This window comes from Pristis pectinata, chromosome X (assembly GCF_009764475.1).
Source record: "Pristis pectinata isolate sPriPec2 chromosome X, sPriPec2.1.pri, whole genome shotgun sequence".
Lineage (NCBI taxonomy): Eukaryota > Metazoa > Chordata > Chondrichthyes > Rhinopristiformes > Pristidae > Pristis > Pristis pectinata.
In genome coordinates, this window is record NC_067450.1 from 11,595,954 (window position 1) to 11,619,576 (window position 23,623).

Consider the following 23,623-nt stretch of genomic DNA (forward strand, 5'->3'; position numbering starts at 1 on the left):
AAGCCTAAACTGGGACATGACCTGTCCATCTCCTCTCCTCCCCGACCCCATCCTTTATTCCATGGTCCACTGCCCTCTCCGACCGGATTCCTTCTTCTTCAGCCTTTTGCCAGTTCTACCTATCAGCTCTCAGCGTATTACATCTTCTCCCCCTTCCCCACCCACTACCTTCCCCCTCTCACCTGGACTCACCTATCCACTGCCAGCCTCTGCTCCTCCCCCTCCCCCCACCTTCTTATTCTGGCTTCTGCCCTCTTCCTTTCCAGTCCTGATGAAGGGTCTCGGCCCGAAATGTCAACTGTTTATTTCCCTCCATGAATGCTGCCTGACCTGCTGAGTTCCTTCAGCATTTCCAGCATCTGCAGTCTCTCTTGTGTCTCAAAGGAGGATGTGCTATGATGTCACCAACCAGGAGGTTTCAACAAAGACCTCCAACCAACCTTCCTGGACCTATCCCAAGTACGGTAAACTCTTGTTTATCCCACAGTTATGCATCCAAAATTCTCATGTAAATGGCAAAAATGCCTGAGAATATTAAGTAATTTATTTTATGGCCAGGCACGGTAGCGTAGCGGTTAGCATAACGCTATTACAGCATTAGCGACCCGGGTTCAATTCTGGCTGCTGTCTGTAAGGAGTTTGTACGTTCTCCCCGTGTCTGCGTGGATTTCCTCCGGGTGCCCCGGTTTCCTCTCACATTCCAAAGACGTACGGGTTAGGAAGTTGTGGGCGTGCTATGTTGGCACCAGAAGCGTGGCGACACTTGCGGGCTGCCCCCAGAACACTCTATGCAAAAGATGTATTTCACTGTGTGTTTCGATGTACATGTGACTAATAAAGAGAGCTTATTTTATAAAATAAGCTCAGTGAATTTTATTTTGTGTTATGCAAAATAAGTGTGAAAAGCCATTTTTAGTATATTTACATTTATAACATAAGGGCTGTGCAGTTATAGACTGGAGCAGCAACATCTTTGAAGGTCTGAGACATAATGTGATGGTGACTACAGTCATTCATTTGGTCTATTTTTGCTGTATTTTATATTCATACTGTTTCTCCCTAAATTATAGAATTCCAGTGTAAACCTTTGTTAGTTAAAAGGCTAAGAAGATGACATATGGTTCTGCAATTTATTTAAAGGTTTATCCTTGGAATACTTGTGTGTGATATACAGTAATGTTTTGTTGAACAGTTCTCATCCAACCAGGACCCCACACTCCCCATGGACATCAGATGGCTGAGATTTTACTGTATCTGTATACCTTGTGAATGAAAGTGGTCAAGAAATTGAAAAAGAAATATCTTGAACAGTCCTTCTAGCGTGCAGGGGTCCAGGGGTCTCAAAGGTAACTTTCGAAGGTTGGTAACCCATCTCTGTGGTGTTAAAGCCTGGGGGTACCTGATGTCCAGCTTCATATATACAAAGATCAGATGAGTTTATTGTCACATACACCAGGGTGCAATGAAATTCCTTGCTGGTGTGAAGCTCACAGAGTAATCAGTGTACATGGTAATAAGAAGGACAAATACAAGTACAGTGATAGGCACAAGACAGTAGAATGGTGCAAAGTTTGTCGTGCAGACTGAGGTAGTGCAGAAAGAAATGCTACAGTGACAATAACGGAGGAGGTGCAGTTCAGAGTCTGAGTACGTGGCAGCCCCACCGGGAAGGGGATGTGAGAGAGGTGACTGGTTCAGGAGTCTGACAGCAGTGGAGAAGAAGCTGTTCTTGAGTCTGGACGTCCGGGCTTTCAAGCTCCTGTATCTTCTCCCAGAAGGTAGGAGAGAGGAAAGGGAACGGCCAGGGTGACAGGCGTCCCTGACGATCCCGTCAGCCTTCCTGAAGCAACGCACGGTGAAGATGGACTGAATGGGAGGAGGTGAGGAGCCTGTGACGGACTGGCCAGTGTTTACCGCTCTCCGCAGGTTCTGTCGGCCCAGAGCAGGGCAGTTGCCGTACCAAGCTGTGTGACTTGGATGTTTGGAAGTGTCAACAGTTTCTAGGAGAGATTGAGAGGAAAAACTGCAAACTGAAGGCAAAAAGCAAGAGGGTAACTGTAATGGAGAGAAGCACCCTTATTGCATTCAACCCCTGGGCTGATGATGGAAATCCATTAAGCCTAGAAGACACACAATGGTACATCACACAGCTTCTGTGATCCACCTTCTTATTCCTTCTCCTGCATTGGGATAAGGGGTTTTCTGAAAGTCACAACTGCATCTGTGTGCAATTCCACCGCCATCTAAATCACACCCAAAAAACATTCCCACCTGACCTCTAACTCGTTCACCAATTCTCGCCTGCCTCCGTTCTCTGCTTCCTTTCACTGTAAATCGGTTTATTGTGATGCATTAAAGTTACTCGATAATTATCGAGGTTTAGAGTAATTATCGTTTCTCCCGCTCGTGTGTTATCGGGCGGGTGAGGATACACTCCTTTCTCCTCCCCCTGGTTTCTCTGCTATTCCTCGAGCGTCCCGCTGGAGGGAGTGGATTCCGGGTCTAGGCAGTCGCCACACCAGCAGTGACCGGCAAAGGTTCAGAAGCTGCGGAGAAATCAGAATGCGGAATGCATCCGTTCATTTAACGAGAGAGAGTGGGAAAAAACATGCATTCAGATGCATAACAGGTAAGAAGGAGCCCATTTGGCCTGAGCTATTACATTTCCCAGCTGACTGCAAGCAGAAACTGTGTTTCTTTCGATTTTTTTTTCAAAAACGCAATCTGTCAAATGTCATTCAATCAGGGAAGGTGGTAAAAATCCGTTTAAATCAAACCGATTCCTCCAGCAGAATCCTTCAGTGATCCCAGGGAAAAGAACCTTTGGAATCCGATTCCTTCTACACTCTGTGCTATTTTTTTTCTAGCAGAACAAAAAAAAAACTCAGCCATGAACGGTTTGTATGTGGGATAGTAGAATTTTTTAAAAAACACATACGACTGGTTTGTTTTTTTTGTAGCTTGGCAACCATTAAATGCAGAGAAAGACAGAATCCCATCCTTGGATATTTCATTCAATGTTGTTGGAGAGGTGAGTGCAAATCGGCCCGCAGTCTTTATCCCATTGCAGCTGAAATGCATTTTTTTTTAGTAACTATCGCTGATATGCTGTGAGATTGCAGTGTGGGTTTCTGCAAAGCTTCAGTGGCTGGGACTGCAGTCGCGTATTTATTGCTCATGTACAGTAGTAAGATCGGTGATCATTTTAAATCCACGCACAACTCAGATTTGTCAATATTTAAATTAGTAATGAGTTTTTTTTGAGGGGGGGCACTGTGTGTTCTGCAGTCATATCACATGAGCATGGTGGATGCATGTTGAGGATGGCAAGTTAATGAGCTGCTTGTGATTTTTATTAAACTCTAATTTGCTGGAATGCAGTATTGGGCAGAACCACACACAGTAAACAGCATCCAAAACAGAAAATCAGTAACTTCTATTTACATAATGCTTTCAATGTTAAAAGATACTTAACGGGGCAAAATTCGATACTGGGTCACCTGAGGAGGTTTCAGAAACAGGTGAAAAAAGGCTTGAAGGAGGAGGTGGTTAAACAAGTGTTTTAGAGGGAGCAGATGAAGGCAAAGCTAATTCTGGGATGAGAGGTTTGTCCCATCAAGGGAGGCTAAACAGGTTGGGTCTATGTTCCTTGGTCTCTAGAAGAATTATGGGTGATCTTGTTGAGACACAAAAGATCCTAAGGATGTGCAACAGGGTAGATAGAAGGGTCTCGACCCGAAACGTTGATTGTCAGTTTCCCTCCACAGATGCTGCCTGACCCGCTGAGTTCCTCCAGAGCTTTGTGTGTTGCTTCAGGTTCCTGCATCTGCAGCTTGTTGTGTCTCCGAGGCAGGGTAGATGTTGAGAAGTTTCCACTAGTGGGAGAGTCTTGACCGAGGGGACGCAGTTACAGGATTAGAGGGCGGTCATTTAACACTGAGGTGTGTAGAAATTTCTTCTCACAGAATTCTGTGGAATTCTCTGCCCTGAGGGTGGTGGAGGCCGGATCATTAGGTATATTTAAGATGGAGGTGGATATATTTTTGAAAGATCAGGGAACTGCAGGCTGTGGGGAACTGACACAGAAGAGGAGTTGAGGCCCAGGGTAGACCAGCCATGATCATACTGAATGGCTGGGCAGACTTGAGGCCTACTCCTGCTCCTGTTTTCTTGTGATCCTGTGTCAGGGGTGGAGCAATAAACTTGGAGGAGTGCAGCTTATCTCGAAGTGTTATGGGTCTGGTTACAGAACTAGGGACAGTGAGATTGTTGTGGGATTTGAAAACGAGGGTTCGGATATTGAAAGTGAGGTGTTCCCGGACCAGGAGCCAATGTCGGTCAGTGCGCACAGCGGTGATGGATGAACAGAACTTGCTGCAAGGTCGAATATGGTTCCACATATAGAGTTATTTCTTCTGGTTTTGTGCTCACTTTTCAGTATGTTTCCTTTGGTCACCTCCGAATGGGCAGTGTGAGGGCACTGGATTAACACCTACTGTTCACGCCATGAAATTGTAGAAGAGCCTTCACCAGATCACTGTGGGACTCAGAAACTCCACCAGCCAGGGAGTCGGGTGCTTTGTTCACACTGTTTATTGGGTAGGTGTTTGATTTGGGGAGGGGCCAGGGGGAATGACAGTAAGAATTAAACGGTGACAGAAACAAAGGACTGCAGATGCTTGAATCAAGGTGAAAAAAACAACAAGATGCCGGAGGAGCTCAGCGGGCCAGGCAGCATCCGTGGAGAAAAGCAGGCGGTCAACGTTTCGGGTGAGGACCCTTCTTCAGGACTGAAGCTAGGAAAAGGGGAAGCCCAGTATATAGGAGGGAAAAGCAGAGCAGTGATAGGTGGACAAAAGAGGGGAGGCGGGGTGGGCACAGGGTGGTGATAGGTAGATGCAGGTAAGAGATGGTGATAGGCAGGTGTGGGGGAGGAGGGGAGAGCAGACCCACCGGGGGATGGGTCACAGGTAAGGAGAGAAAAAAAAGGGTGAGAATAAAGAGAGGCTAGGAAAGGGAAGAAAAGAAGAAGCGTGGTTGGGGGGGTGGGGGGCGGGGTGTGGGGATTACCTAAAGTGGGAGAATTCAATGTTCATGCCGTTAGGCTGCAAGGTTCCAAGACAGAAAATGAGGTGCTGTTCCTCCAGTTTGTACTTGGGATTCTCCTGGCAGTGGAGGAGGCCGAGGACTGACATATCAGTGATGGAGTGGGAGGGGGAGTTGAAGTGACTGGCAACGGGCGGATGCAGATTTCTAATACAAGGGGTAGCTAAGATCTGTGTTGAATCCTGACCCTTAAAGTCTGGGGTGATTCAGCCAAGACTGATTCTCCTGTCTGTTGTCATAACCGAAGAGAGTTTGAGCATTTGCAATCAAGGACCCAGCGGGTGTTAATTAGCACTAAATTGGAAATCTCACTCAGAAGATGGCTGTTGTGGAACTGCAGGAACAATATCTGATGCACAAGGTGCCTCCCCAAGGCAGAGACTTTGATACACATTGGGAAGACTTTCAGTCAGCACTCTTGACCTGGGAGTGCTTGTTACTGTCACTGAAATGGGAAGGGCTCCACTCTTCCAGCATTAGGGCCCACACCTTCAGGAACATAACATTCACTAATAGAAGGTACTCGGTTAATGCACAGGAATGAACAGCGCCAACTGAAAACAGTCTGCCAAGCAGCCAGTAGAGGAAAACAAAGATATACAGAAAATGTCAGCACCCTGAGGAGCGTTGATGTACAGAGGGATCTTGGGGTCCAAGTCCATAGCTCCCTGAAAGTGGCTGCGCAGGTAGATAGGGTGGTAAAGAAGGCGTACGGCATGCTTGCCTTCATCGGTTGGGGCGTTGAGTATAACTGTCAGGAAGTCACATTGCAGCTGTATAAAACTTTGGTCAGGCCGCACTTGGAGTATTGTGTGCAGTTGTGGTCGCCCCGTTACAGGAGGGACATGGAGGCTTTGGAGAGGGTGCAGAAGTGGTTCACCAGGATGCTGCCTGGATTAGAGAGTATTAGCTATAAGGAGAGGTTGGACAAACTTGGGTTGTCTTCTCTGGAGCGTCGGAGGCTGAGGGGAGACCTGATACAAGTTTATAAAGTTATGAGAGGCAGAGATAGAGTAGACAGTCAGGGTCTTGTTCCCAGGATCAAAATGTCAAATACTAGAGGGCAGAGGGTTAAGGTGAGAGGGGGAAAGTTTAAAGGAGATTTACAAAGCAAGTTTTTTACACAGAGAGTGGTGGGTGCCTGGAACGGGCTGCCAGGGGAGGTGGTGAAAGCAGATCCAACAGCAATGTTTAAGATGCATTTAGACAGACACACGAACAGGCAGGGGATGGAGGGATACAGACCATGTGTGAGCAGATGGGATTAGTTTAAATTGGCATCATCGTTGGCATAGACATGGTGGGCCAAAGGGCCTGTTCCTGTGCTGTAGTGTTCTGTGTTCTGTGTTCTCTATCAGTTTATAATATTATTCAGAGGGCAGAATGGGCAGCAGAGGAGAAGGGGGGAGTGGGACCACTGGGGAAAGAGGAAATGCCTGCTGTATAGAGGGCTGATGTTCACAGATTCAGACTCAGGTCAGATTAAAGTTCAAAGTCAAGGTGGAGTTTATTGTCACACGCACAAGTCCATGTGTGCACAGGTGCAATGAAACACTTACTTGCAGCAGCATCACAGGCACAGAGCATCATATACACAACATTCACAAGAAAAACATCAATTAAACAAGAAAGAACACAATTAAAACATTTCGGTGGTGTTCCAAAGAGTCGATACAGAAGAGGAAATGTGCAGACGGATCAGGGACGCAAATAGAAATGACAAAATTATTGTTCAGAGATGTTACTTTGCTCCCTATTGACTGGGACGGAGGGGGAGCAAGTGGGGAAAGGGAATGGAATCCTGTGCACGGATTCTCCCCCCAAACAGGCTGTTCACATCTACAGGGGCAGTGGGGTCATCCGAGTAGTCAGGAGTCCTGAGCTCAGTGAGTGATCGCTTTGGGAGCAGTGACCAAGGGAGAAGGTCTAAGGACCAAATACCAAACCAAGGGCACCAGGTTGGATCAGAGCAGATGTTAGAAAGGTGCAGCACAAGGTAGGAGAGGTGAGGTAGAAAGAGAGGATAGATAAACCTGGGGATTTTGATTAAGGAAGAAATTACAAAGAAGCAGATCAACTCTCACTGTTAGGACAGAAACCCTTCTGTGTTTCCAGACATGGTGGTTAAATACAAGGGATTAGAAAAGAGCCAACATTTGAACAAGGTGGCGTGTGGAACTCATTGCTGCAATAAAAATGGATAAGGGAATATGGGGAAAAGAAGGAAGAAGTTGGGAAGTGCACAAGCAAAACAAGGGATGAGGACTTGGGGGGATAAGAAGGATAGGACAGTCAACTAGTCAAGAATGTGGAAAATGGCTGAGATACCCACTAGTATTTCACTTCAGTGTTTACAATATGGGGAGGAGACAAGTCATGAAATGGTTGGAACTGAAATAATAGCGAGTGTGATAATTATACGGAAAGGAATAGGGAAGTTAAGATTCATTAAGTACATTGAAACCCATAATCAAAATTGACTATACATAATTGAATTCATTCCCTAAACCAAAGACAGCTACCTTGCTGGAAGTTGTATCGAAAGATATTGGGACAGGTGCATTTGTGAGATGATCATTTAGTCCAGGGAGCATAATGTCTCTCTGCTGCCAGAAGTGTCGACTGTACAGATGAATAGTGGGGAAAATACGGGCTGGAGTCTTGTGTCTTTGGATCAGACAGTATTGGTAGCCTGTTCCACAGCAGGCGATTAAGTGGTTCGGGCAGATTGTACGTGGAGTGTAGAAGGCACACACTCCAACAGAATTGCAGCGTTTCTCTCTCTGGCTTATTGTGGTTTTCTTGTATTGAGCAATACAGATAAGAAATATAGAGATGGAATACATTCATGTAACTCAGCTGGTCATTGGAAGTAGTCAATAAACATTTGTTAGTCAATGGGATCTAACATTCATTGTCAATTTACCCTCCCACTCCACACAATCTTAACAAATTCTGTCATAATAATGTTAATCACTAACCACAGGACAATTCACGGTCTCAACCCCTGTGATTCACTGTCAGTGAAACAATGAAATTACTGAAAATTCAGAAGCTTGGAATGACTTGAATCGGTGTGTTAGGGTAAGAGCTTCATGTGGTATTACTAACATTCTGTCCATTATTGCAGAATATATTCTGTTAAAGTGATTGTGAGCCAGATTATTATACTCACACCATTTCAAATCATTAAAATGAAGTCTTTGAAACCTCAAGCCGTTGAGGCTGTACCTGTTTAGAATTTCTAACTTTATTCTCACAGTGAGGTTTTTGAGATGGTAAACAGAGGTGAACGTCACTTTATGAAAGTTGTACATTCCTCCTTTCATCGGGTCCTAAAATGCCCTTCCTGTAGACAATCTACACTGCGGCACAGTGGCACAACTAATAGAGCTGCTGCCTCCCAGGCCCGGTGACCCAGGTTCAATCCTGACTTCTGGCGCTGTCTGTGTGGAGTTTGCACGTTCTCCCTGTGACTGTGTGGGCTTCCTCCAGTTTCCTCCCACATCCCAAAGGTGTGTGGGTTGGCAGGTTAATAGGTAACAGTAATTTGCCCCCAGTGTGTGGGTGAGGGGTAGAATCTGGGGGGAAGTTGATGGGAACGTGGGGAGAATAAAATGGGATAGGTGTAAATGGGTGGTCGATGGTCGGCACGGACTCAGTGGGCCGAAGGGCCTGTTTCTGTGCTGTATGACTCTATGACTCTAATAACCAGAGCAAAACTGACTAATATTCCTGATATGAGGGTACTTCTGCACTATAAATGGAAGACACATCAGATAAACTTCTGGAGGTTGCTGCATGTGTAAGCTGGTCTGGACACGGTAAAGCCAGCTGGGCTTCTGGAATCTCAACAGGCAGCCAGGGCCAATATCTTATCTCCTTAACCAATGAGATTTATGAACGGATGGAAAATTTGTCAATTCAGACATAGAAAATTGAAGGAAGGGAAAGATTGAAGCATGAGAGAGAAAAAGAGGCAGACAAGGTAATAAAAACCTTTTTTAAGATCTGAGTTCTTTTGAATCTTTAATAACAATTTACTACATGCAAGAATGAGACTGAACAGTTTCAGTTGTTCCCTTTCTGGGTTAGAAAAGTTGACTGGCATTGCACTGATAATTATCACATTGTTGAAAGGATACCTGTGCTGCTAATTGCCAGACTGAACTTTCTGTGGTGAGTTTAATTGGTGTAGATCCAGCAAATTCTTCAGAATAGCAGTGAGGCTGAGGGCCAGATGCTGTGGATACGAATGGTTGGTTGACCATGCCCTGGGGAACCAAAACTCCCAGATATTGCTTGTCACCCTGAACTTTCTGGCTGATTTGCACATAAAAAGGACGACCTCTCTCTAAGTACATCTGAGATGATGCATCTGAAAACAGATGGCATTGTGGGGGAAAGAACATGCAGTGATGTCACTGGAATCATATCCAGTCTACACCTCAATATAGTGCATGATTGAAATATTCTGTCTGAGACTTATAATTTGAATGTTAATTACTTTTCTATAAATAGGCAAATTTACAGGCTCAGATATTCCCTGCTTGAATCCTTCCGTCTTTCTACCCGCATTCTTCATTTTCTCCAAATAGAATAAACCTGCTTCAGAGCACAAGTGACATTCCCTCAAGGGGAAATGAACAGTTTTCAGGAAGTGAGGAATCTGTGGATAAGATTCTGTAAGGCTGTTGGCTCAGGCTGGAGACCAGAACCAAGGAGCATTATGTCAGGATAAAGGACTGGCCATTTAGGACTGAATTACTTGCTCGGGGGGTCATGGGTCTTTGGAATTCTCTACCTCCGAGAGCTGTGGAGGTGGAGTACATTGAAGGCTGAGGTAGATTCTTAGTCTTTAGGGGAATCAAGGGATAAAGAGACTAAGCAGAAAAGTGAACGAGTCACAGGGTCAGCCATGATCCAATTGATTGGCAGAATAAACTCAAGTTGCTGCTTTCTCATGATGTCTCCACCTCTTTCTGGTAATTGTAGTCAAAACTAGCCTGTATAAAGATGAAATCATTCAGCTATTCAACTATCGGATTAATGAGCTCGAGTATAAAGTGGTGATCCTTCACTATCAGCGTGCAGTTAGTGTTTAGATCAAGGAGCGTGGGCAACCTGAGGTGTTTTTCTTAAAACTTGAAACTGAAACACAACATTCTGCAGTCAACAAAATGACAGCTTGCAAGAAATCTGATCTGATTTTTCACGGAGTGTCACATGATGAGCCTAAAACTACAATCGTCATGGCAAGAGGGAGATGAATAAAAAAAAGGGGCATTTGGCAAAACACTTCAGTCAACAATCATCAAAATATAGAATCTGTACAGTGTCATTACTTCAGGGCACTGATGCCTGCGATTTCAATGATGCTGTTCTCTGTGGCTTTACAGAGTACAGCGTGCACAGTATATTAATTCATTGTGCAAAGTGGGTGATATCAGTCACTTGTTCTTTGTTCTTGGGGATGAATAGCAGCCTCAGAAGGACCTTGTGCTAAGAATTAAGTAGGGTCACTGAGGTCATTTCTGGACAGGTGACGCTGCATAGATTTTTAGAACAACTGTGCATTGGAACCGTAAAGGAGGACTGCACGAGGCGAGAGCTTCGAGTTTTGAGGCTTTAGAGAAGAATTAGAGTGGGAGACAGAGGCAGAGGGTTATAACTTGTTTTCAACTCTGGAGGAAGACCTTTTAGTAGAGGTTAATGAAGAGGCTGCAGGCTCATGTGGACTATTTATATTAGCACAGACCAACCAGCTTGATTCTTGTTGGAAATACAATGTAATTCTTTGTAACTATGCAATATGGAACATTTTGAACTTGTAGGGGAAGCAGAGAGGAAGACTTTAAAGGAACATTGACCGCTAGGGCACCAGAGCTGGTAGAACCACTACCTCACAGCTTTACCCATCTGAGTTCAGCGCTGTCTGTGTGGAGTTTGCACGTTCTCCTTGTAGCCGCGAGGGTTTCCCCCCGGGTGCTCCGGTTTCCTCCCACATCCCAACGACGTGCGGGTCAGTGGGTTAATTGGTTGCTGTCAGTTGCCCCCAGTGTGTGGGTGAGGGGTAGAATCTGGGGGGAGTTGATGGGGATGTGGGGAGAATGAAATGAGATTGGTGTAGATGAGTGATTGATGGTCGGCATGGACTCAGTGGGCCGAAGGGCCTGTTTCTGTGCTAGATGACTCTATGACTAACAGCAGAGAGAGAGAGGAAACCAGTACTAATCGAGTTTGGAGGCTAGAGAAGGATCACCTCTTGGATATTGGAGGCAGTATTCAAGTTTTGGTGAGAAACAGGCTTTCTCAAGAGCTACAGAAATAATTGGCACAAAAAAAGAGCCATTCCTTTTGGAGACAGCTTTAGTACTGACGAAGATGGAGGCATGAGCATTGAATTCTCCAACTTCAGGTAACCTGCTCCCCCTCTGTCCCTTTCCTCTCTCCTCCTGATCTCCCCAGTTCCTCCCACACCCACCCCCACCCCCACCACCCTGTCTCTTCCCCCTCCCCCACCCACTCCATCCGCCCACCACCCACACACCCCTCCCACTGGGTCCCGTCCCCCCCCACTGTTCCCACCTGCCCTCCCCACCTCCCTTATTTGGTTCCATCCTCCACCTTCCTCTCCTGTCAGATCCCACCATCTGCAGCCCTCTGTCACCTCCACCTCTCACCTCCCAGCCTCTGTCACTGTCTCCACTCCCCCCTCCTCCATCTGTCCATCCCCCCTCCTCACCTGGATCCACCCATCACCTCCCAGCTCATGCCCCACCCCTTTCAGTCCAGATGAAGGGTCTTGACCCGAAATGTCGACTGTCCGTTTCCCTCCACGGATGCTGCTCGACCCGCTGAATTCCTCCAGCAGACTGTTTGTTGCTCCAGATTCCAGCATCTGCAGTCTCTTGTGCCTCCATCCCTTGATTCCCTGAATATCCAAAAATCTATGTCTTGAGTACACTCAGTGACTGAGCGTCCACAGCCCTCTGGGATAGAGAATTACAAAGAATCATCACCCTCTGGGCGAAGAAATTTCTCCTCATCTCTGTCTCGAGTTGCCAGCCCCTTATTTTGAGACTGTGACCCCTGGTACTGGAAATCCCCAGCTAGGGGAGACATCTCGACCTTGTCCAGTCTCATAAGAATTTTGTACGTTTCAATGAGACCACCTCTTAATCTCCTCAACTCTGGAGGGAATCAGCTCAAACTGCTTAATCTCCCCTCAAAGGAGTACAGTCCCTTCCCAGGACTCAACCTAGCAGTACCTGCAGTGATGCCGTTACCTCTCGGACCACTGTGACCACATCCACATCTTTTGGGACAACCCCCACTGACGCTATGCATTGGAGATCGAAGGACTAGAAATTGGAGTGCATAGTGTCTGTTCTGATGTGCAAATCATCCAGGAAGACTCTGTCACAGTTATTTTAGCACGATAGCCCCCGTTTCTGGTGTCACACTGCTCATCATGAAACTGGACCAAGTACTTCTCGGTTCTGTTTATCCCAGCACAGTGGTTGTTTCACTGACATCATTTGCGCACGTGGTGATGTCACCAATGTGCGCGGCACGCAACTCTGACTTACTGATGGAAACTGACGCAATAATGTGCAACCTACGACCGTTGTTTTTACCTCACAGTAAGACGGGGAGCAAACCCTGCAGCAAGTCAGCGAGGAGATGTAGATGAGACACCAAAGTGTTGTTGCTGCATTTGCAACACTGCACATATTTTCTACATAATTTATGGGTCTCACAGAGCTTATTGCAGTCTTAAAAATCCATGCATGGCACAGATATGCTGTGATCTCTTCCAAAATAGTGAGCCCCATCTTGCACTGGTATGGGACGAGAAACTTGACTTGTGAGGAGTGTAGACTGGGGAATGTTGGCGTTTGATGGTCACGTGCAACTCATACAGTGAAGATGAAAAACACTATGATGCTGGAGGAACTTAGCAGGTCAGGCAGCGTCTCCTCCAGCATCATAGTGTTTTTCATATGGGACCCACCTAACCCCCGCATCACCCTGTCACTTTTTCCCTCATTTCCATGGCTGCCTTTTCTGAGCCTCAGCCTCACTGATGCTGCTCCAGTGAGGCTCTGACCCACTTCCCATGATTTCCTGTGGTAAAGACATGGCCACTGCGAGGTCTTTGGACAGTGTGGTTGGGCTGGGAACTGTGCAGGACACATTTTAATGCACCAGTAAGGTTGCAAACTAGGCTAATGATTTCTTAAAAGTCAATTTTCCCAACTTTGTGATTTTTTTTGGAATGGAGGGGTGTTGATAATTGGACATCAGTGCTGGTAGCAGCCAGATAAGGGTGAAATCTAATTGGTAGGGTTAAGACTGTAATTGAAGGCCCCTTCATTTAACCTGATGACAGAGAAGGAAAAGATCTTGTGCAAAGCTGTTTGAGTGCCAGTTATTGAGTGGTAGAGGAACAAATGCAGAGCTGGCTGAGAGTAGAGAAGGAACGAGCTTCTGTTTATACAGTCCCCTCCCTTGAGCTTGTGATACACGGCTGCTGAGACCCACTGGCTTACCTTGCCAACACCATAGTAAGCGTGAGTGGAAAGCTTGTCATTCCCCATAATTCTATTCATTTTAAAATAGTTATGGAAAGAGATAGGACTTTAACTTGTGGACCAGTCCAATACTGGGGCAAGGCTAATGTTAATGGTGTTAGACAGGAACTTTCGAAGGTTGATTGGGAGAAGCTGTTTGCAGGTAAAGGAATATCTGGCAAGTGGGAGGCTTTTAAAAGTGAGATGGGGAGGGTTCAGGGCCAGCGTGTTCCTGTTGGAGTGAAGGGCAGGGGGACCCTTGGCTGATGAGGGATATTGAGGCTCTGGTTGGAAAAATAAAGAAGGATATGTCAGGTATAGGCAGCTGGGATCAAGCAAATCCCTTGAGGAAGTGTAAGGGATATAGGAGTACACTTAAGGAAACCAGGAGGGGACATGAGATACCCATGACAGATAAGGCAAGGAAGAATACTAAGAAATTCTATGAGTATACTAAGAGCAAAAAAGTAACTAAGGAGAGAATAGGTCCCTTAAGGATCAGTGCAGTCGTCTACATGTGAGCCACAGGAGAGATTTTTTTTATCTTCCTTAGCCCCAGGTGAGGTACTGGAAGACCAGAGGGTGGGTAATGTTGTGCCTTTATTTAAGAAAGGCTGCAAGGACAAGCCAGGGAACTACAGGCCGGTGAGCCTAACATCAGTGGTGGGGAAGTTACTGGAGGGGATTCTGAGAGACAGGATCTACCTGCATTTGGAAAGGCAAGGACTGATTAGAGATGGTCAGCATGGCTTTATGTGTGGGAAATCGTGTCTGAATTTGATTTGAGTTTTTGTGAAAAGGTGACCAAGAGGATTGAGGAGGGCTGGGTAGTAGATGTTGTCTACATGGACTTTAGCAAGGCCCTTGACAAGGTCCCGCATGGTAGACTGGTCTGGAAGGTTAGATCCCATGGGATCCAGAGTGAGTTAACCAGTTGGATACAAAGTTGGCTTGGTGGTAGGAGGCAGAGGGTGGGAGTGGAGGGGTGTTTTTCAGACTGGAGGCCTGTGACCAGTGGTGTGCCGCAGGGATCGGTGCTGGGTCCTCTGTTGTTTGTCATCTATATTAACGGTTCAGATGAGAATATAGGTGGCACGGTTAGTAAGTTTGTGGATGACACCAAAACTGGTGGTGTGGTGGACAGTGAAGAAGGTTGTCCAAGGTTACAACAGGATCGGGATCAGCTGGGGAAGTGGGCCAAGGAATGGCAGATGGAGTTTAACTTGGACAAGTGTGAAGTGATGCATTTTGGGAAGTTAAACAAGGGCAGGACGTACACAGTGAACGGCAGGGCCCTGGGGAGTGTTGTAGAACAGAGAGACCTGGGGGTACAAGCTCCCTGAAAGTGGTGACACAGGTAAACAAGGCGGTGAAGAAGGTGTATGGCACGTTTACCTTCTTTGGTCGGGGCACTGAGTACAAGAGTTGGGATGTCATGTTACAGCTGTACAGGATGTTGGTGAGACTGCACCTGGAGTACTGTGTGCAGTTCTGGTCGCCCAGCTGTAGGAAGGATGTGATTAAGCTTAGAGAGGGGGCAGGAAAGATTCACAAGGATGTTGCCGGGACTGGAGGGCTTGAGCGAAGGAGGCTGAGGGGTGACCTTATAGAGGTTTATAAAATCACGAGGGGTATCGATAAGATGGATTATCACAGTCTCTTCCCCAGGGTAGGGGAGTCTAAAACTGGAGGGCATAGGTTTAAGGTGAGAGGGGAAAGATTGAAAGGTGACTTGAGGGGCAAGTTTTTCACACAGAGGGTGGTGGGTATATGGAACAAGCTGCCAGAGGAAGTGGTAGAGGTTGGTACAATTACAGTGTTTAAAAAACATTTGGACACCTTCATGTATGAGAAAGGTTCAGAGGGATATGGGCCAAATGCAGGCAAATGGGACTAGCTCAGGCATGCTCTATGACTCTTAAATTTCAGCAGGCCATTGTCACAATGGAGCAGAAACAAGAGAGGATAGAAAGAGAGAATACAGAGAAGGAATTTAAACCGAGCTAAAGGAAGATCTGATTTAGAGTGCACTACAGTGTACCCCCTGCATGAGAAATGACATAACCACTTAACCACATTCCTTCCTTCCTTCCTTCCTTCCTCTCTCTCTCTCTCTCCCTCCCCCTCGCCGGGGGGAATCGGTGGGCGTGGATGTGGTGGGAAGCGCAGACAGTGGTCTTCAGTTGCTAGTGTTAATGCCTGTGAGGATGTTGGCCCTTGGTTATACTCACCTGCACATTTAGTTCCCATGGAGCCAAATGAGCAGTGCAGCTGAGGCCAAATATTCTCTTACATACTGAGTGCTGGTGACATTTCCCTCCCCCACCCCCCTCCCCTCCTGCCCCATCCCAACTTCTGGGATCTTTCCAGACAGCCAGAGGAATTGGTGTAAGAACAGCATACAGCATACGCTGGTCTAGTGTAGAACTGGGTAGTACATCCAAACTGGCATTGCTACAAGGTAGCCAGCAGGATAGAATTATCCAATTTAATGGGGTTCCTGACTTTCCCAAGAAGTTGGGTGAAGTCAGTGACACCCACGAGCAGACGCAGTTAACCCCTTTGACCTGTCGGACAGAGAGAATTATCATTGTTCAGAAACTGTGTACGTAGTTCATTACATGACCTCCTTATAACATATAGTCACTGTTGTAATGTAGGAACTCTGGTGGGCCCATCTGTACACAGCAAGATCCCACAAACCACCTGATAATTGCTTTTGTATTCACAATGCTGGTTGAGGAATAAATATTGACAGTGCTCTTCTTTGAAATGGTGCACCTGAGATCCTTTGTGTCCACAACAGGGTTTATTGACTTGCCTGAAACAGCAGTGTTGCACTCCTTCAGTATTGGACTTCTTGCAGGTGGTGGGATGAATCCGGAATCTTCTGCCTGCACTGCAACCATCACTGGTTGCAATAGTTTTTAATGTGTGGTTGGAATCCCACATAGTTGAGAAAGATTGCATGATTACTGCATTTACTGCAAGCAAGGGAATCTAGAAGAAAAATTTCTTAACCTTCTCACTGGTGTTCCTATGTATTCATTGCACTGATACTTTGAACGTGACTAATTGCAGCACTGTTATAAAGTCAATAAAAATTAAATTGCTGGTAAATTGGTTTATTATTCACATGTACTGAGGTACGGTGAAAAACTTGTCTTGCATACCGTTTATACAGATCAGGTAGTACAAGGGAAAACAATAACAATGTAGGATATAGTGTTACAGTTAAAAAGAAGGTGCAGTGCAGGCAGACAATAAGGTGCAAGGCCATAACGAGGTAGATTGTGAGGTCAAGAGTCCATTTTATTGTACTAGCGAACCGTTCAATAGTCTTATAACAGCGGGATAGATGCTGTCCTTGAGCCTGGTGGTACGTGCTTTCAGACTTTTGTATCTTCTGCCCGATGGGAGGAGGGAGAAGAGAGAATGTCCAGGGTAGGTGGGGTCTTTGATTATGTTGGCTGCTTTAACGAGGCAGTGAGAAACGTAAACAGAGTCCATGGAGGGGAGGCTGGTTTCCGTGATGTGCTGAGCTGCATCCAGTTTCTTGTGGTCTTGGGCAGAGCAGTTGCTGTACCAAGCCGTGATGCATCTGGATAGGATGCTTTCTATGGTGCATCTATAAAAATTGGTAAGGGTCAAAGGGGATATGCCAAATTTCTTTAGCCTCCTGAGGAAGTAGAGATGCTGGTGAGCTTTCTTGGCCGAGGCGTCTACGTGGTTGGACCAGGACAGGCTGATGTTCACTCCTAGGAACTTGAAACTCTGAACCCTCTCGGCCTCAGCACCGTTGATGTAAACAGGAGTGTGTGCACTCTGTCCTGGAAACAAAATTCAACTCTGGTTTGCAAGAATTCTACAGTAATCCAGTTACACAAGTAAATTTTGGTAGCTCCCCATGCCATTGAGTAGTTCTTATGGAGATATGTTTAAAATTTGCTATGGTACTTACAGTGATGATTATCCCAAGAATAAAAATTGGACTTCCAAAATTGATCAAATCACAGGCAGATAAACCTTGTTTCGCCTGTTAAATGTGAAGTAGAGCTATCATCCGCATGCAGAATGTGTAAAGATGAGAGGAGCAAAAATTTCAAGCAATATCATTTCTCTTTTCACAACACAGAACAAAACCTTGTGACAGCAATAGCAAAAATGAAGGTGTGATTCATCACTTAAAGTTATTTCAGTGAAGGCTGAGGTAATAACATGTTTCTAAAGCTTTTACTAGATTCTAAGACTGAAAAACATCATGGACACAAAAAAACCCAGCAAACAACATCACTAAGAACGTTTCATTTTCAAAATCTCAGAACGTTTTGATGATGATTTTCAATTTGCACATCTTTATCTCACTCGAATGAGTTGCCCGAAATAAGCATTGAATCTATCAGTTTGTTTTATAGAAATTGAGCACAAAGTATGTTTTGGTACTAAACCAATAAGGTGGATGTTTTTCCTTCCTACAGTGTGTTAAAACCAATGTCTCGGAGGAGGGAAGAATGCACAACAATTCATTCAACAGGGATCTTCAGAAACCCATCCTCTTTCTGACAGTACCTTCCTTGTAACCTGCTGGAATATTTCATATAGTACTTAAGATGTTGAAATATAACATGTCACCCGCGTGGAGCCCCAGCTGTACCACAGAATGTGTTTGTTCTAGGTTAGGACATATTCTTTGAGGAATAAGCTCAGACTATTTTATACAATGTCCTCCTAGCAAAGAGGAAAATCATCTTATTAAGAAGCAGATGACACATTGTCAAGATACATTGCATAACTTAAGACATCTGTTTTCAAACAAATCTTAGTCCCCTCTCTGGATGATGAAACGAGATAGTCTGCCGCTGAGAATCTGGCTGAAGGTCTTAATCTTGAGATTGATTTTGACAAGCTAAACCATCCCCATAGCACTTTAAGCCAAATTGGAGCATGTGTAATGTAGACGTCGAAAGAAAATGATCAAAGTTGGTGGAAGACTTCCTTTGTGTACTCCGACAAGAAACCAACCAAGTTGCTAAATTCAGACTTTCAATCCCAGTCTCAAAAGATTATTATGAAAATGTTTTTGAGTTCAGTAACGCAGTGTTGGAGCAAAGAAACAAGCAGCTTGAATCAAAGTCTTGTGAAAGTAGGGTATCAGGTCCAGTGAATGTTAGAATGTCTTGTGCTAACTTCACTAATGTGCCAAAAATTCTCCAGAGTTTCAATAGCAGCAAGAAGCCAAATTAAGTACAAGAAGGAAGAAATGTTGTGAAAATTGTTGAACCACAGGGGGAATTCTGCTGAGATAGTCTCACATATGTTGTTTGACTCAAACTTCAGCATCTCAGGAGGTTGTTGGATACCCTTGGGTGACTACAGTGTCATGAGACTTGACGATGGCAGCTTGCTCCTGACAAGAAGTTAGGCTTCGTTGCTGGAGCTTGTTCCTAGGCAACCTGATGTCACCACCCAGCTGCTGTCCTGACAAGCGATGGACTCAGGCTGTCGCTATTCCTCTGGCCGTTGAGGGTTGGTCTGATCAGAACTAGACCCAGTGCTTGTCATGTCCGTGGGCTTCTTTGATGTTGCTGAAAGCACTATCACTTTGACCAGGCAGAGCTAACAACAGGACATTCTGTACTGAAAGCAGCCATTCTCATTTGAAGATGGTGTCTGGTACAACAATGTACCAAGGTCATGCATCATGCTACATTCAGTTCTGAGAGGTATCCTTGCATATACACACTTGAAACACTGAATGCTTTGGTGAATAGGGGAGAGGTTTTATTTTCATCGTTAAACTATTTGTTTAGTTTGGCAGTTCAATTCTCTTGTAGTTTTAAGTTGCAGTGATATACGGTGGTAAAAAAGCAGCCTTTTGTCTATTAAGTAGTTGAGACAAACCAGCAATGGTCACCCGAAGTTAGGTGAAAGAGATACCAACACCTGCAAAACTAAACCTGTGGTCCTAGCTTAAAGCACAGTAAGTGTTTAGCATAGCATCCTATGGGTATAGTGTCCCTAGAGTGTTGGTTTTGGTGAGTAAGGGACTTTGCTGAGGTTAGGGTCATTGTGGCCACACCTGTAATAAGTGTCTGCAGCTCAAGGAACTTTGGCTCAGAGTTGATGAGCAGGAGTCTGAGCTTCAGACACTGATGCATCAAGGTGGGGGTGGGGTGGGGAGGGGAGGGGAGAAATCACCTGGATACTTTGTTCCATCCGGCAGTCACATCCCTTAGATTATGTACTGCAGAATCGGCCAGTCAATAAAATGTGGAAAACTGTGTGGCCGTCCAACTTTAGAAACCAATAGAAAGGCAGAATATTTTTTAAATGGGGAGGGACTGAAAGGTGTTGGTGTTCAGGGGAATGGAGTGTCCTTGTACACGAATTACTGGAAGTAAATATCAGGTACAGCAGGCAATTAGGAAGGCATATGATATGTTGCCCTTCATTGCAAGAGGATTTGTGTAAAGGCATCTCGCTCCGTTTATACAGAACTCTGGTGAGATCGCACCTGGAATATTGGGTACAGGTCTGGACTCACAAGAACACAAGGAAATAGGAGCAGGAGTAGGCCACTCAGACCCTCAAGCCTGTCCTGCCACTCAATATGACCATGGCTGATCTATGCCGGCCTTAACTCCTCTAATGTGCCAGTTCCCCATAACCCTCGATTCCTCGATTGTTCAAATATTTATCCATCTCCACCTTAAATACATCTAATGATCTGGCCTCCACCACCCTCGGGCAGAGAATTCCACAGATTCACTGCTTTCTAAGAGATTTCTACACACCTTCAATGACCAGCCCCTTATTTTATAACAATGCCCCCTTGTTCGTGACTCTCCCACCAGTGGAAACATCTCAACATCCACCCTGTCAAGCCCCTTATATGTTTGAATAAGGTCACCCCTCATTCTTCTAAACTCCAAGGAATACAGACCCAAACTGTCTGGCTTCTCTTGATAGGACAACCCTCTTCATCCCAGGAATTACCCTGGTGAATCTCCTTAGGACTGCCTCCAATGTTACTGTAAGGGGACCAAAACCATGCTCAGTCTCCAGGTGTGGCCTCACCAACACCCTGTACAACTGGAACAACACCTCCCTCTTCTTAAACTCCAGCCACTTTGCAATAAAGACCAACATCTGTTTGCCTTCGTAACTACCTGTTGGATCTGCCTGTTAATGTTTAGTGATTCATGCACTAGAACACCGAGATCCCTCTGAACTTCACTCACTTGCAGTCTCTCTCCATTTCGATAATAACCCACCGTGTGATTCCCCTTACCGAAGTGCATGACCTCACACTTCCCCACATTCAACCCCATTTGCCAGGTTTTCACCCAATCACTCGATCTATCTGTATCCTGTTGCAGAACCACAATGTCCCATCACAACATGAGCTTCTGTTGAATTCGGTCGGAGAGAAGACTCAAAAGACCACTGTTCTCGTTCAATCTCTTTATTACTTGATCCGAGGAGAGAGCACCAAGCCAGGCATCTACGTCCCGGACTGGGTGGTCTCTGAGATACATTGACCTACATACATTAGTCAGGCAGCATGGCATTTATTTTCTACATTGTGATTGGTTACAAAGGAATTTACTTAAAAAAGTTACTGTTTCTACAAAAGCTATAGTTCCTTAATCTTTTCAGATCATCTTGTTCCACCAATTATCTTTGTATACATAAGGTTTTTCATGGTGGGCTCGGGGTCAGTTTAGTGGAACAAGAGTCAAGTGTGCAGACTTGCTGAGACAGGAACTGATTGTACTGTATAATCATATCTCAAGGCTGAAGAAAACTAGCTGAAGCAAGCAAAAGCTCTGAAGCAAAGCACTGCAAAGCAAAGCACAGCTATTTCAAGCAGTCTATTACAGCCATAGTGATGTACCCTTTAATTCTCTTTTCAGGGCTCACAATCTTTTACTCTCCTAACCTTTCGTTATACCTTATACACATTCTCACTTCCACCTATTTTTGTATCATCAGCAAACTTGGAAACCTTGCATTTTGTTCCCTCCTCCAGGTCATTCATGTAAATAGTAAACAATTGAGGGCCAAGTACAGATCCCTGGGGCGCACTCCACTAGTTACATCCCTCCAGGCTGAAAAGGACCCATTGATTCCAACTCTGTTTTCCATGTGAAGCCAGTTTTCAATCCATGCCAACACACTTCCCCCAGTACCTTGGGCTCTTGATTTATGCACCAGCCTCTTATGTGTCACCTTGTCAAATACCTTTTGGAAATCTAAATACACTACATCCACAGGTTCCCCTCTATCAACCCTCACATCCTCAACGAATGAGCAAATCTGTCAAATGTGATTTACCTTTCATAAAACCATGTTGGCCAGGTTTGATTATATCCAGCTGTCCTAAATGATTAGTTGTTTCCTCTTTGATTATTGACTCTACCATCTTTCCAACAATAGACATTAAACTAATTGGACTGTAGTTCCCAGCCTTCTGTCTTCCTCCCTTTTTGAACAAGGGAGTCATGTTGGCTGTTTTCCAGTCTCTGGTATCCTCCTGGAGTTCAGCAAGTTTCGAAACATTTCAACCAATGGGTCCACCATCTCTGCAGCCACTTCCTTTAAACCCCTTGGGTGCAGTCCATCCGGCCCTGGTGATTTATCAGCCTTTAGCCCTGTGAGTTTCTCCAATACTTTATTCCTTCTGATTGGGATTTTTACAAATTCCTCCGTGTATTTTTGAAATGAGCCCCTCTGTTATCTTAAAGATATTTACAGTGTCCTGCATGGTGAAGACAGATTCAAAAAATTGATTTAACCTTTTATTAATTCACTAGCCTCATTCTGTACAGCTTCCACACTTAACTTTAAACCTACTTACATATCTCCCTACTTATGGAAGGATATACTTGCAATGGAGGGAGCTCAGCAGAGGTTCACCAGATTAATTTGTGAAGGGGAGGGTTTGTCACATGAGTAGAGATTAAGCTAACAAAGCCTGTACTTATTTGTGTTTAGAAAAATTAGAGGTGATCTTACTGAAATGTATAAACTTCTTACTGTGCTTTACTGGGTAGTTGGTTCCCCTGACTGAAATGTCCAGAACCAGGGGTCACAGTCTCAAAATAAGGAGTTGGCCATTCAGGACAGAGATGAGGAGGGATTTCTTCACCCAGAGGATGATGATTCTTTGCAATTCTCTACCCAAGAAGGCTGTGGGGACTCAGTCTGAGTACACAGAACATAGAACAATACTGCACAGGAACAGGCCCTTCGGCCCACCATGTCTGTGCTGAACACAATACTGAATTAAACTAAATCCCTTCTGCCTGCACATGGTCCACATCCCTCCATTCCCTGCTCATTCATGTGTCTATCTAACAGTGTCCCACCACCTCCCCTGGCAGCCCGTTCCAGGCACCCACCGCTCTCTGTGTAAAACAAAAAAAACTTGCCCCACACATCTTCTTTAAACTTTCCCCCTCTCACCTTAAATGCATGCCCTCTAGTATTTAATATTTCTACCTCGGGGAAACAGACTCTGACTGTCTATCCTATCTATGCCTCTCATAATTTTATAAACTTCTATCAGGTCTCCCCTCAGCCTCCACCGCTCCAGAGAAAACAATTCGTTTGTCCAACCTCTTCTTATAGCTCACACCCTCTAATCCACGCAATATCCTGCTAAACCTCTTTTGTACCCTTTCCAAAGCCTCCACATCTTTCCTGTAATGGGGCGACCAGAACTGCACACAATACTCCAAGTGCAGCCTAACTGAAGTTTTGTACAGCCGCAACATGATTTCCTGACCCTTGTATGCAAAACCTTCAATTCTTTGGGACAAAGATTGATAGATTTTGAGATATTAAGGGAATCAAAGGATATGGAGTTAATGCAGGCAAGTGGTGCTGAGATAAGAAATCAGCTAGGGGAGTGAATGGGGGAGCAGGACGATAATAAA

The 23,623-nt window shown here is 45.2% G+C and overlaps 1 protein-coding gene across 2 annotated transcripts in view; it reads left to right on the forward strand.

Annotated features, from left to right (window-relative positions):
* The first annotated feature begins 2,515 nt into the window (after positions 1 to 2,515).
* The window catches only part of b4galnt1b (beta-1,4-N-acetyl-galactosaminyl transferase 1b), an 86,060-nt gene continuing 64,952 nt past the window's right edge, over positions 2,516 to 23,623 (forward strand). For both annotated transcript variants that reach the window (XM_052009544.1, XM_052009545.1), the window contains exon 1: positions 2,516 to 2,629. In XM_052009544.1, the coding sequence (XP_051865504.1) occupies positions 2,619 to 2,629 (11 nt within the window). In that variant the 5' untranslated portion in view covers positions 2,516 to 2,618. The remainder of the gene's footprint in view (positions 2,630 to 23,623) is intronic.